The sequence below is a fragment of the Acytostelium subglobosum genome, assembly GCF_000787575.1.
Source record: "Acytostelium subglobosum LB1 DNA, scaffold: scaffold15, whole genome shotgun sequence".
NCBI classification, from domain to species: domain Eukaryota; phylum Evosea; class Eumycetozoa; order Acytosteliales; family Acytosteliaceae; genus Acytostelium; species Acytostelium subglobosum.
In genome coordinates, this window is record NW_012236518.1 from 180714 (window position 1) to 193983 (window position 13270).

The 13270-nt window shown below is 43.9% G+C and overlaps 6 protein-coding genes across 6 annotated transcripts; 2 read left to right on the forward strand and 4 right to left on the reverse strand.

The window, feature by feature from the left end:
• Nucleotides 1-621: 621 nt before the first annotated feature.
• Nucleotides 622-2449, forward strand: SAMD00019534_074360 (hypothetical protein; the record flags this gene model as incomplete). Its single annotated transcript, XM_012897133.1, has 2 exons — nucleotides 622-720; nucleotides 806-2449. 2 exons carry the CDS (start codon nucleotides 622-624, stop codon nucleotides 2447-2449), a joined length of 1743 nt encoding a protein of 580 aa, XP_012752587.1.
• Nucleotides 2450-2712: 263 nt separating this feature from the next.
• On the reverse strand, nucleotides 2713-3521 carry SAMD00019534_074370 (hypothetical protein; the record flags this gene model as incomplete). The annotated part of the gene is made up of 3 exons (XM_012897134.1): nucleotides 2713-2783; nucleotides 2874-3108; nucleotides 3192-3521. Coding segments are annotated over 3 exons (636 nt in total), but the record flags the coding sequence as incomplete, so codon positions are not given.
• An 893-nt stretch (nucleotides 3522-4414) lies between these two features.
• On the reverse strand, nucleotides 4415-7906 carry SAMD00019534_074380 (hypothetical protein; the record flags this gene model as incomplete). Its single annotated transcript, XM_012897135.1, has 5 exons — nucleotides 4415-5436; nucleotides 5494-5798; nucleotides 5874-6104; nucleotides 6168-6370; nucleotides 6440-7906. 5 exons carry the CDS (start codon nucleotides 7904-7906, stop codon nucleotides 4415-4417), a joined length of 3228 nt encoding a protein of 1075 aa, XP_012752589.1.
• A 336-nt stretch (nucleotides 7907-8242) lies between these two features.
• SAMD00019534_074390 (hypothetical protein) lies at nucleotides 8243-9263 on the reverse strand (the record flags this gene model as incomplete). Its single annotated transcript, XM_012897136.1, has 2 exons — nucleotides 8243-8802; nucleotides 8867-9263. 2 exons carry the CDS (start codon nucleotides 9261-9263, stop codon nucleotides 8243-8245), a joined length of 957 nt encoding a protein of 318 aa, XP_012752590.1.
• A 339-nt stretch (nucleotides 9264-9602) lies between these two features.
• On the forward strand, nucleotides 9603-10302 carry SAMD00019534_074400 (hypothetical protein; the record flags this gene model as incomplete). The annotated part of the gene is made up of 2 exons (XM_012897137.1): nucleotides 9603-9668; nucleotides 9733-10302. 2 exons carry the CDS (start codon nucleotides 9603-9605, stop codon nucleotides 10300-10302), a joined length of 636 nt encoding a protein of 211 aa, XP_012752591.1.
• Nucleotides 10303-10934: 632 nt separating this feature from the next.
• Nucleotides 10935-12230, reverse strand: SAMD00019534_074410 (hypothetical protein; the record flags this gene model as incomplete). Its single annotated transcript, XM_012897138.1, has 1 exon — nucleotides 10935-12230. The coding sequence occupies one exon, from the start codon at nucleotides 12228-12230 to the stop codon at nucleotides 10935-10937; it is 1296 nt and encodes a 431-aa protein (XP_012752592.1).
• Between the last annotated feature and the right edge of the window lie 1040 nt (nucleotides 12231-13270).

Genomic DNA, 13270 nt, shown 5'->3' on the forward strand with positions numbered 1-13270 from the left:
AAGARGTCCTCTCRGGTGCTGATGACCTTGAAGATGTCTGGGAGCTTGAGGCCGTGGAAGACACTGAATTCGGCCGGGGAGGAAGACAGAAGAGCAAAAAACATTCAAAATTATAATGTAAAAGGTCGCTCCTGGTTGGGATCGAACCAACGACCGTTCGGTTAACAGCCGAACGCTCTGCCGACTGAGCCACAGAAGCTGTGAAAAAACGAATGAGTGAATTCATTTTTGTAGCGGAAATTTTTACTCATTTTTTTTTAATAATTTAAATTTCTTCTTAATATAAATATATTAGAATTTATCCCTATTGGATAGAACAATTTCATAATAGTTATCTCCCCTAAACAAATTTTTGGTATAAAAACAGAACTAACACACCTATCAAATATAGAAATAAATGAAAAAACTTCCATGAATCAATTTTGGTTTCAATGTTCACCCGATTGAGATGATATTTTTAGATCAATCATTTAATGAAGGACCTTCAATCTGACCAAATAATCAATGATTTATAAAGAGTTATTGATCAATCAATCCATCAATCATATATACAACAAACAAATATATATATATATATAACAAACTATTTATTTATTAATTAAATATTAACATAATAATATAATGCAAAACTTAAAGGTCGTAGTTGTTGGTGATGGAGCAGTTGGCAAGAGTTGTCTTCTGATCGCATACACTACCAATGCATTCCCTGGAGAATATGTAGTAAGTAACATCAATCCAGACTTATGTGGACCATCACTCACTAACATAATCAATCAATCAAATCAATCAATCAATCAATCATCAGCCAACAGTGTTTGATAACTACTCTGCCAATGTGATGTTTGAAGGAAAGCCTTTCAACATTGGACTGTTTGATACTGCTGGTCAAGAGGACTATGATAGACTGAGACCATTGTCATACCCACAGACTGACGTATTCATGGTCTGTTTCTCTGTTATATCACGTGCCTCCTTTGAGAACGTCAAGTACAAGTGGCACCAAGAGATCGTGCACCACTGTCCAGGCATCCCCATGATCCTCGTCGGCACCAAGTGCGATCTCAGAGGTTCGGGCAAGCCCGAGATCTCGCAGAAGGAAGCTCACGACCTGGCCAAGGAGCTAGGCTACATCGGCTACGTCGAGACGTCCGCACTGGTTCAGACCAATCTCAAGCAGCTGTTTGACACTGCCATCAAGGGCACCATGTCTGGCGCCTACAAGAAGTCCAAGGCAACCAAGACCAAGAGTGGCAAGCCAATGCCAGTGCCACCCGCCATGCCACCCGCAGGCAAGGCACCATGGATCAACATCATCACCTCGACGTACGAGAAGGAGATGAAGCAGACGCTCGATCATCAGAAGTTTGCCGATGTCAAGTTCACATTCGAGAATGACAAACCCATCCTCGCTCACAGAGTAGTACTATGCTCGGCCTCACAGGTGTTCCGTCGTCTGTTCGCCGTCACACTCAACACTGATCACTCTGCCTTCACACCAGAGGACATTAGCGAGGGCCGCGTCAAGGGCATCGTCGCCAAGAAGACCGTTCCCATGGCTCACTATGAAGATGGATCGCTTTCAAACGGTGAGCAGGTCGAGATCCAGGTTGCTTCAAAGATCAGCAGACGCATCTTCTATCGCTACCTCGAATTCATTTACACTGGCCTTCTAAACTGCGTGGACAAGACCGATCAGCTCAAGGAGACTATTGAAGTGGCCGAGATGTTTGAGTGCAAGTATCTGGTTTCAGCCTGCAAGAACCTTGGCAATGGCGCTGAGGATCTCAACCCAAGCATTGGAACATTCTTGAACGACGAGATTGGTGAGCGCAGCAAGGAGCTATTCTTTGACAAGAAGATCTTCTCGGATATTCAGTTTGTCGTCGAGGGCAAGACATTCTACGCTCACAAGGCATTCATCTATGCTCGCTCCAACGTCATCAACTCATACATTGCGTCAACCAGCACATTCTCGGAGCGTGATGATGCCACAATCAAGGTCGAACAATCCACCTCTGACAACTTCAAGGCCGTTCTCGAGTACCTGTACACAGCCCACGCACCCATTGAGGAGGGCGACTCAGTCGGCATCCTGGTGCTGGCCAACCGTTTTGGACTTTCGCGTCTGGTGTCTCTGTGCGAGCTGTACATATCAAAGGAGATTGAGAAGGCCACCGAGGTGGGCATCTTCCGCTCGGAGTTGGACATCATTGGACTGCTGATCTGCGCCAAGGCACACAATGCCGAGCAGTTGTCCAAGTTCTGTCTGCACTTTATCTCGTCCAACTACCAACCCATGAGGAAGAGAAAGGAGTTTGAGAAGCTGGACAGCTCCACCAAGAAGTATCTGGAAGAGAACCAGTGGCCTCCAGTATGGTACATCACCGCCTGTGAGGAGTACGAGCAAGAGATGGCCAAGTTGAACGACAAGAACTGTTCAATCATGTAAACATCCCTCCAGCCTAGCATACCTTTCCCTGTCTTCCACCTGTCTTATCATTTTTTTCCCCTCCAACTATATAACAACAACTTAAGTAAATCCTTTTGTTCTTTCCACTTTGTAACAAGTCCCATTGATTGGTTGATCTAGTGGAATGATCCCAGGTTTGGTGATTTTGGTTGAATGAGTGGAATGATTCCAGGTTTTGATTTGATTGATTGTACATATGCTACAACGAACGATCATCATTGTTTAATTGATCATTATTACTCATCAGTGCTCTGGATCATCATCATATCACTGTTTGGGAATTCTGATCGTCTGATTCGGATACTACAAGAGACTGGATTTGATTGGAATTGATTGGAATGATGATCAGTCTCGTGTTGGAATGATGACATCGAATGAATGGATGGATGAATGTTCAACTTACTCTTCTCGACCTTTTGTAGATTGCCCTCAACCATTGTAACCTTTGATTGAAGGTCTTTTGAAAGATGTATATACTTTAGTCCAGTGTAGATGGTCCTTACAAACTCATTGACCAAGAAGCATTCTTCATAGTTCTTCTGTGTCACGCAGTTTGTTGCATATCTCATCAACTCTCCGGTGAGGTCTGCCAGTCCAAGTAAATAGTCCTCAATCGTTATTATCGTTCCTATTGTTTCCTGTTGATCATTTAACCTTGTCAGTGACTTTGATGGATTGAATGAATGAATGATTGAGGCTGGTGTGCCAGACAAGACATTACATTTCCAATTGACTTCTTTATCTTGTTGTGTATCTCATCAAGAGTGACTAGTTTACGAGTCATTAGATAGTGTTGGAATGATACGGCTTCAATGTACTCTTGAAGTCCCCATGTGAATGATCGTTGATACTTCCAATACTCCTCATTCTCCAACTCTTTCATTATCTGTGCAATCATCATATTTATCTTATCCAGATCCTTATTCGATTGATCTATCAATTGTTGTTGATCTTCAAAGCAATAACTCTGTAATGTAGATATCACCTTCTTACTATTGATAGTTATATCACGACTTATCTTTACAATCCTCTCTCGTCTATCATTCTGATTAAGTGAGCGACACTGTGAGTGATGTGATCAATAGACAAGTCCAATCAATGATACTTACTGATTCATTCAATTGATCTTTGTACGACCTGAAGAGAGTGACGATCTCACTCTCATTTGGTTGAGGTTGGTCTGATGATCGCTGTCCTTGGTCATTCCTTTGATACTTTTGGTTACGTCCACCACCACCTGCTTGTTGTTGTTGATTATTATCTGATGATGATGATGATGATTGATCACCTCCACTAACAGTATCCCTATTGAACCTCTTCATTTCTAACAAACTGGAGATTTGTAAAGTGTTATTGTATGTTCATTTAGATAATTTATCACACGACTACAAGCCAAGTTCAAGTTATATTGTGTAGTGTTTTTAATTTTAATAATAATTATAAATATTGACATTACTCAAATAAATAAATGGTAATTAATTACATTTTCCTAAACTATAAATAAATCCAAACATTTATCTCTCTTTTACCAAACTTTGATTGATATATATGATCCACGTTGGTTAGTCCTCCACCACTTACCGGTAAGTTAACTTTATCTCAAAATGATTATGGTGATTGATCACATCACTCCACCAATATTATGCCTTCTGAACTTCTTCATATCTAACTACAATATAATATACCCTTTGGAAATGGATACTTTGATCGTCCATATGATCCTGAATTCTTTGTACCAGGTTCTAATGGTGGCTACATAGTTAAAGAAGATATCAATGAAGATAATAATGATTATTCTGATGTTTGGGAACCAAATCGTAATTAGTCCTGTTTAAACAAATAAATATATCCAATAACTTGTCTACTTGTCTGTCCAATGTCAAAACTCTTCGTGAATCATCCACGTGGATGGATGGATGATGTTTATTGAGATATATCATTCATTCATTCCTCAATGTCGTCTTCTCGGAGCACTTCATTGTTTCCATACAAAATCCTTATTCCTGGTAGGCTATCCTCATCATCATCATTATCTTGGTTATTCTTGTTGTTTTTGTTGTTGTACCTATTGTTGTTGTTGTTGTACTTGTATCGATTGTTGTTGTTGAATGATGACGATGATGATGATCCTCCACCACCAACACCAGATTTGAAATCGGTCTCCAATTCATTACGCTCTTGCTTTACAGTGTCCTTGTCATTGAGTTGATTCTCTCTAAAATTACCAAATGCCATGTAGCCATTGGGATTGATGGCCAAGCGATCGAGCATTGCCTTGCCCTCACTCTTGAAGAATGTTGAGTAAGGATGGCTCAAATCATGATACTGTTTGATATTACGTTGTCGACTGATGTATAGCAAGAATGGGAGAGTGTGTGACAACATTGGTGACTGTTCATACAATGACATTGATTGCATCGGTTGAATGATTGCTGCCAAGCTACCAGACGATGATGTACTACCACTACTGCCACTTGACCTGTTGTTGTTGGAGGTAGACCTGGATGTAGTAATTGACTGTGATTGGAATGTTTGAGCCAGGTATTGCTGTGAGATCAACTGTTGATTGAAAAGGAAGTCGCGGAGGTTGTCTTTCAGTGTCTGACAGTGTTGTGTGGACTGATGGAAGTGAGGCTTGACAAACTGGAAGTACTGGCGAGAGGCCGGTGTGTTGTGAGAATAGGTGAATCCTCGCAGTGAAACTGACATGGCCTGGGGATTGGCCGTGTCGAATGTGATGTGTGACTTTGAGGTGGAGATGATGTCGGCGTCGCTCAGATACTGCATCGTGTCGCTGACCTCGTCAATGTCCACGTAGAATGACAAGAAGTTCTCGTGAAGGAATGATATAAACATGCTGCCATCCACATGAGAGTGTTCAAACACCTCCTCAGGTATGTTCTCCAAAGGTGCTCGATTGTACTTTTCCTTGTACCATAGGTTTTTGTTGTTGTTTCCTGTGGCAACTACATTGACAAGGTGTCAGTAAGGTCGGACGTTCAGGCCAGAGTAAGTTAACTTACTTCGCTTGTTGTAGAGTATTTTGCCTAGTGAGTGGAACAGGGATAGAGAGTGCTCCCTGTTCTTGGACTTGTCGGCTGCTGACTTGGAATCGGAGGCACTCTTCTTTGTGGCCTTCTTTGGCTTGACAATGACCTCTCTATTCTTTCCAACACAGTGAAACTCGAGAGAGTTGATCGCGGCACGAATATCACCTCCACTCTCCAATCGAATCGATTCCACAATGTCGTCCTCCACCTTGTATCCCTCTTTGATTGTCATTTCCTTCAAGTACTTAAACATTGTAACAGGGGCAACAGCGTTGAATCTAGATTCGGAATCATATGAGTGAGTGTGAGATAAGATGAGATTGAATAGGATTGAATAGCTTCGTGATACTTACGCAATCTGCTTTGTATGTACATTGTTTTGCAGTTGATAATCAAGTAGTTGATTGAGTCCAGAGTTGCCAGCAAAGCTGTCAGAGTAGATAAAGATAAGTGGATAGATGGTACGTTTGAGAAACATTCGGAATGATTGTCTAAACTCATCGAGAACATGTGGCTGGATATTCGGTAACTCCTCAATTAAGAGTAGCTTCTTCTTGCCTGTTGTCGCTCCAAACAAATCGCATCTAATTGTTAAGGAGTTAGGATATATGTATATATACTTGTGCAAATCCGAGATATCAAATTACCTTTCGTTTGACTTTAGCCAGTTCTTAAAGGTCTCAAACTGTGGCGTGTAGTTACTCCTGACCTTGTCGTCTTGGTTCTTGATCACATCCATCACGGGATTGATCCACTCTTCAATCTGAAAAGAGAAGATGTTGGCCATTACCTTGATCAGGGCTGTCTTACCTGCTCCGGTCGGTCCTGTCATTATCAACATCTTTTGAGTCTACGTTGGCATGTCACAGTGTCGTGAGTGAGTAAATGAGTGATGGATGGTGGAATGGGGACCACTTACGATGAGTGTGCTGTTCGATATCTCTTTGCAACGATCTTGGAACCAGTTCTTGACCTCATCCACTTTGTTGCGATGGATGACCAATCTGATATCCTCCTCAGTCTTGGGCTCGTGCTTTTCGATCCAAGGTCGGACGTCCTTTGTCTTGGCTGACCTGTTGTTGTTATTGTTGTTGTTGTTGTTGTTGTTGTTGTTGTTGTCCGTTGTCTTGGTGGTCGAATAACTGTCAACGTTGAATATATCGTCAATGAAGTCGTTTCCATGTTGAATCTTTATCGTGGATGTTGTTGTTGTAGATGGGGATTGATCACGTGATTGGTGTCCGCCAACACCAATACTACTACTACTTGAGTGACCATTGATAACAATTGGTTTGCCATGTGTCGAAAGTGATGACAAGGAGACTGTGGATGCAGAGATACCAGTGATGACTGACTTGCCAATTGATGTGTCGTTGTCTTTCCTTGCAAACTTGGACCGCGGTAGTTGCTTTTTGATCACCAATGGATCATCCTCTTCGATATCTTCTGGCTGTTGCTGTGGTGTCAGTGTTGGTGTTGGTGTCAATGGCGGTGTTGTTGGCGTTGGTTGTGACTCATCGCCTGGCTGCTTCCTCTTTCTGAACTCTGGTAGTTTGGTCAACACCACTTCCACCTCAGGCAACGACGAAGGTGTTGGCTGTGATGGAGGGGTTGAAGATATTGGCGTGCTTTGTTGTGTCTTTCTTCTTGTTGTTGGTGTACTACTGCTGATGCTGCTGACTATGTCGATCTTCTTAATACTACTGCTGCTCGTGCTGTTGATACTGCTGTTGCTACTTGTGACGCTGATGCTAGACAACTTGAAGTCATCCTTGTGTGAGTACTCGCTGAGATGGCTCTCAGAGTGTCGTTCGGGACAGTCCTCTAGGGTGGCATAGATGCACTCAAACTTGGTATCCTCTGATGATGTTGACAGGGCTGGTGCAACAAACTTTGTTGCTGTTTTTGACGCATTGGATGATGATGATAATGAAGCGCTATTGTTGAGGACAGGAGATACAGGTGGTGACTTATTGTCACGTGACAATCCTCCCCTCAGTGATGTTGAACCACCTGTCTTGTTGCTACTACTACTGCTACTGCTACTGCTACTGCTACCGCTACTGCTACTGCTGCTGAACATCATCTTCTTCTTGTTGCTACTACTGCGATCATCTGCTAACAATGAACTCTTTGATGACGACGATGATGAAGATGATGAAGACGAAGACGAGCCTTTTACTGAGCCTGAAGATGATGACTTCTTGGAGGATGATGAGGAGGATGATGAAGCGAAGCTTACAAAGTCTGGGTCTTCAATCTCCTCCTCCTCATCATCTCTATTCTTTGATGATTGAGTTCTAAAGAAGTTGCTTATCGGTACTGTTGTAGCATTGTCACTCTTGTGCTTTGTCTTCTTTGAACTTGAGAATGATTTATAGCTCATTATCATTTGGCTACCAAGTATCTAAAGTAACTGTAATACTTTGCTACTACTTTTTGTCGTCAATGACTATGAACAAGCAGCATCTGAGTCTTAGTGCTGCACAAGTAAGTATCTGTGAATATAGTTGTTGTTGTAATAGTTGTGTATATGTACATAAAGTCAATGAATGACAAATGAATGAATGAGTGAACATGTATTGCCTCAATGAAAAACGCGTTTTTGCAAATTCACAAAAAAGTTGAATAATTCTTCAAAATTGCAATTTTGAGACCAATCGTCTGATTGACTTTTCTTTTGGAATACAGTCAATCAAATGATTGACCAACCGAATGATGTTTAGTGGATACCTATTGTAGATATGTCCACTGATTCGCTTTTATTCCTGAGGATGGTCCACAGCTTGCTGTAGAACTCTTGTCGCACCTCGGGCACCTTGGACGAAGAGCCAAGATAGAACTCAAAGAGTGTGTCACCAAGTCGTACGTCTTGGATCTCGCGCAACAACTGCTTGTCCAGCAGCACGAGTAGTTTGCCATCCTTGTTGCGGACAAAGTCCAGCTCGGACTGTGTCGATATCTCTTGGTTGGGCGGCATCACTGTGCGCAGGTCCGTCAGCCACTCCTCAATCTCGACCAGCTCCAGCTTTTGATTCTTGCGCCACACCAGATTGGTCATACTCGTTTCGAGTCCACTATAAATGTGATTCCAGGTGACCTTCTTTGTTGGGCGTATCTTCAACGACATGCCCACGCACTTATCAATCAACATGTCCAGCACCTCCTTGCTTGACTTTGTAAACTCCTCCACTTGCATATTGTTGGCTCGCTCCTTCAACTCATTCTTGTTGGTCAACTCCATATCATCAATATAAATGGCCATTGAATATACATTGATCTCTGTCGTGTATCTTGTGTCAATCATTCAATCATTCATTCAATCAATCAGACATGATGTACATACTTAGGAATGACATAACTCTGTTGCCAATGGCTACAATGGCATGATCGATGTTCAGATCTTTGTTGACCATTCTCTTTGGATATTGATATCCAGTCTTGATTTGAATGATGTGATCTGGTGTCTCTTCAAAGCATTCCTTGCACATTGCCACTGCACCAGGTAGTAACATCAATGACAATGTAAATGCTGCCGCTGCATATGAACCATTAGATGATGATGATGATGATGACTTATCATTGTTGTCATTCTTGTTATTGTTGCTGCTATAACATCTTTGAGTTGTTGTCAACGATGTCGATGTTGACAAGAATTGTGAGAATGAGTATGAAGGAAGTGTCTTGTTACTCGTATTGAGTATGCTTCCTGCACGCAAAAGACCTTTGAACTTGTTGCTCATTGTTGTTGTTGTTATTATCTCTATGATGATGATAAAGATGTTTGTGGAATGTAATGACGAGATTGAATGATGTTAGACTAAACTGAGATGGGTGAAAGGGGGATACACAAGAGGTATTCAGGCCGAACCTTCTTTTGCTTTTTTCGAAAAGTGGTTGATTGTTGTTTCGATCACTTTTTTATTCATTCTCCCAGCTCTCGACGACTACCAGCCCATTTGATTAATCAATACTTAATCATATATATGTAATATACATATACAGATACATACATAGATATATACACACACATATATAATTATATAATTGTAATAACATATATTTATTTATAAATTACAATAATGTCACAAGATGATGACCAACAGATGTTAAAGATTCTGGTTGTTGGTGGACCAAGGACTGGAAAGGTAAAGGATAGTTCGGCCGAACAATCAATCAACTTGATCACTAACATATAAACATACTTTAAAGACAAGTATAATCAATAAGTACGCCAATAATAGATGCCCAAAGAATTATAAAGTTACAGTTGGTGTAGATTGCATTAGTAAAGAGACGGTGGTCAGTGGAAGAAAGGTGGAGTTGTACTTTTGGGATATATCTGGTCAAGAGAGATACGCTCATATGACTAGACACTACTTTGAGAATGCTCAGGCGGCATTCATCGTGTTTGACGTCAGCGATGAGGAGGTGACGCTGGAGGCGGCCGCCGCGTGGAAGGCGAACGTCGATCTGTGCTTCCCCGACGCACCCCTGCCCACCATACTGCTGGCCAACAAGAGCGACAAGATCCTCGACTTGAAGGACGTGCCCTACAAGCGCTACGATCAGTTCTGCGAGCAAAACACAATCAACAAATGGTTCCTGACGTCGGCCACCAACGGATCGAATCTCGACGTGTCAGTCGACGAGCTGGTCAAGCTCATCTTTGAGAGCGATCAGTCACTCGCACCAAAGCCACGCGAGGGCTTCAAGCTGACCGATCCCAGCGCTCAACCACCATCCTCTGCCACCAATGAGGTCAAGAAGACATGTTGCTAAATGGTGACATCACTCAAGCTTCCCAACCCAACCGACTATATACATATAAGTGGCGACCAACCATTTGATTCTTGGCATTCCATGGCATGCATGGTATGGCTGGCTCATTCAAGCCAGCCTCTCGCGATTCACCACCACCCCTCCAGCGGTTGCTCCTCCTGGTCATTAACTTGGCGCGGTCGATTCGTCCGTCCCCAGACGACTGTCCGCCAGGCAGTAGCCGCTGAGATGGATGTAGTACTACACCTCCCCTGATACGAACATGTAAATACATATCACTGTTAACCTCTCAATCAGGAGACTACATTATTTGATTGTGATGGATGGTTGGATGTATGGATGGATGGATGGAAGGAGAGGCAGTCTCCCTCGGGACAATCCTCACTCGCGGAACTCCCCTTCCAGATGTCCTGGAAGGCGATGTTTATGTATGTTATAAATAATGATTGGTCGGACTTTGGGATTTGATTGATTGATTGAATGATTGAGGTAAGCTATACAAACAAGGTGCACCTTGTGATCGGGTCGGGTCCGGGCGCGACTACTACCTGGGCCCATCTCTCTGTGGAACCAGGTGTCTGCGTCAACTACAATAAAGATAGAGTATGTACTTGTTGTGGCGCGCTCGCGCCTTAGACAGCACCGCCACTTGGGGTAACCTTGGTGGACATCCTGTTGAGCGTCACTCTGGTCTTGGCCTGCTTCACATAGATGTGTGCAGTAGTGCTCTTCCTGTAGATGATGATGGCGGCGGCAATGATCACGGCGCCACAGATAACTGGCACGACCACTACCACGGGCAGGAACCATGTCGCCCGTCCACTGTCGCCGGTTTGGCGAATAGGACACGTGATGTTTGATCCGTCCTCACTGGCCGACGCTGAGTATGAACGCACCAGCACACTAAAGTCTGGGTCAATGTCGACATAGTCGGTGAAGTACGGCACTACCATGCCGCTCAGTAATGCGCCTGGCTGGTTGTTGAGCATGCGGTTCGTCAGCACAAAGGGGCGGCCGTCCAGCATGCCTCTGTTGGGGAAGGCGCCATATAGACCGTAGCCCATCATGGGCATCTGGTAGCTGTTGCCGTAGAAGCGGGTCGTCCTGTTAAGGAACATCGAGCAGTCGCCGTCCAGACCGCTGGTGACGTTGAATGTGATGAGCAGGTAGTTGAGGCTGGACTTGAACTTGTACTCGCTGAGACGAATGGCATACTTGACCGTGTTGTTGTGCATCGACACGCTCTCATTCATGTACTTGACGATGTTGTACGAGCTGGATATGTTCATCGTCATCAGCACCTTGGCGCCATCGGTCATTGTGCCCGACATGGTGAAGTCTGTTGCACTGCCCTCGGTCGTCATGTTGCCAAACTCTTCGTCGCGCACGTATTGGCCAGTCGAGTCGACCTCGATCACTGAGAAGAACTTGATGCTGAACTTCAGCTCCTCCTCTGGGTGCTCGAGGATGGAGCCGTTCTTGAGGTTGCCGTATATCGAGTAGTTGCACCAGGGTCGCACGCTGTCAAACTCAATCTCGGAGCGCATAGTGTAGTTGGAGGGGGATGCGCACGACCAGCCGGTGAAGCCCTCGTCACACACGCACATTGCCAGTGCCGAGCATGTTCCGTGGCCCGAGCACATCGGGTTACCTGAGCACAATTGCTTGGAGCACGTGGTGCCGGTGTAGCCGGGGAAGCACTCGCACAGGCCATCGACGTTGCATGTGCCGTTGTTGCACTTGCCTGCCTGGCACGCGGTGAATGTTATCTTGATGGGGTAGACGTCGCTCGCGTAGTACAAGGACATGTTGACGTTCAGTGGTATATTCCTCTCGAGAGTGATCACAGTGCTGTTGGTCGTCACCATCAAGTTGAGCAAGTACTGATGGCCATCAGTTGAGTTGATCGTCAACAAATTACGATCCATTCCACTCAGATCACCAATCACAGTGATCACATTTGTATTCACTGGAACTGATGGGATTGATGTTATGTTTACTGGATTTCCATTTACTTGATCAGCTGTGATTGAGTGATTGATTGAGTGATGGGGGAGTGTGTGTGAGTTTGGCGAAGAGGACGAGGAGGATGGGAGTGGGTGACCTGGAATCATTCCAATCACATTCCAATCGATCTATCAATCTATCAAAGTATTACCTGCATAGTTGGCAGCTGATGATGTTTGGATACAACAACAACTGATGAGGAGGAGGATAGACGCTAGACTAGTCCAAAGGACATAACCGTTGGTAGGTTGTTTGGTCATTATGTATATATAAAGGTGTGTATGTGTATGTGTGTGTGTATGTGTGTCTAGATAGGGTAGGCAGATGGATGATGGATGATGGATGATGAACGAGAAGAGTGTCTTCTCTCTTGTGTAGGAGGTAGAGGAGGAAGAGGAGAAAGTATTGAATGAATGAATGAGGTCTGAATCGCTCACAACAGAGAAAACTAACAAACTCACTTAATCACTCATTCAATCAATCAATCAATCATTCCTGAAATAGAGATGGCCTTCAGCAGTTGACCACCCCCCTCTCACACATACACTACCACTATCACGTAAACCGTTGACCATTCGGCCACGTCCCATCCATCACTCGAGGTATTAGACAAGAGACCTACACTGTGCAAGGTAGTAGTTGATCAAATGGCCAATCGAAGGCCAGTCGTCCCAGAGCACCCACATCATAAATCCAACGAAAAACAGTCTAAATCCAAAGTTTGATCGCCAAACTAGGGTGTTTTGTGGTGGTAATGGACCCACACGCCAATCAATCACTAACCACTCACCACACTTCGCCCCGGCCCAATGATGGCCCGCAATCGGCTACTTATTAATTGAAGAGGAACTCCCATGAGAACCTTCGAAGTGTGATTGATTGGTGGAGGGTTCCAAGTGCTCAGTCTAATAGCACGAGTCAGTGTGGCGGCCCATCAACCAATGTGATCAAACAATCAAAG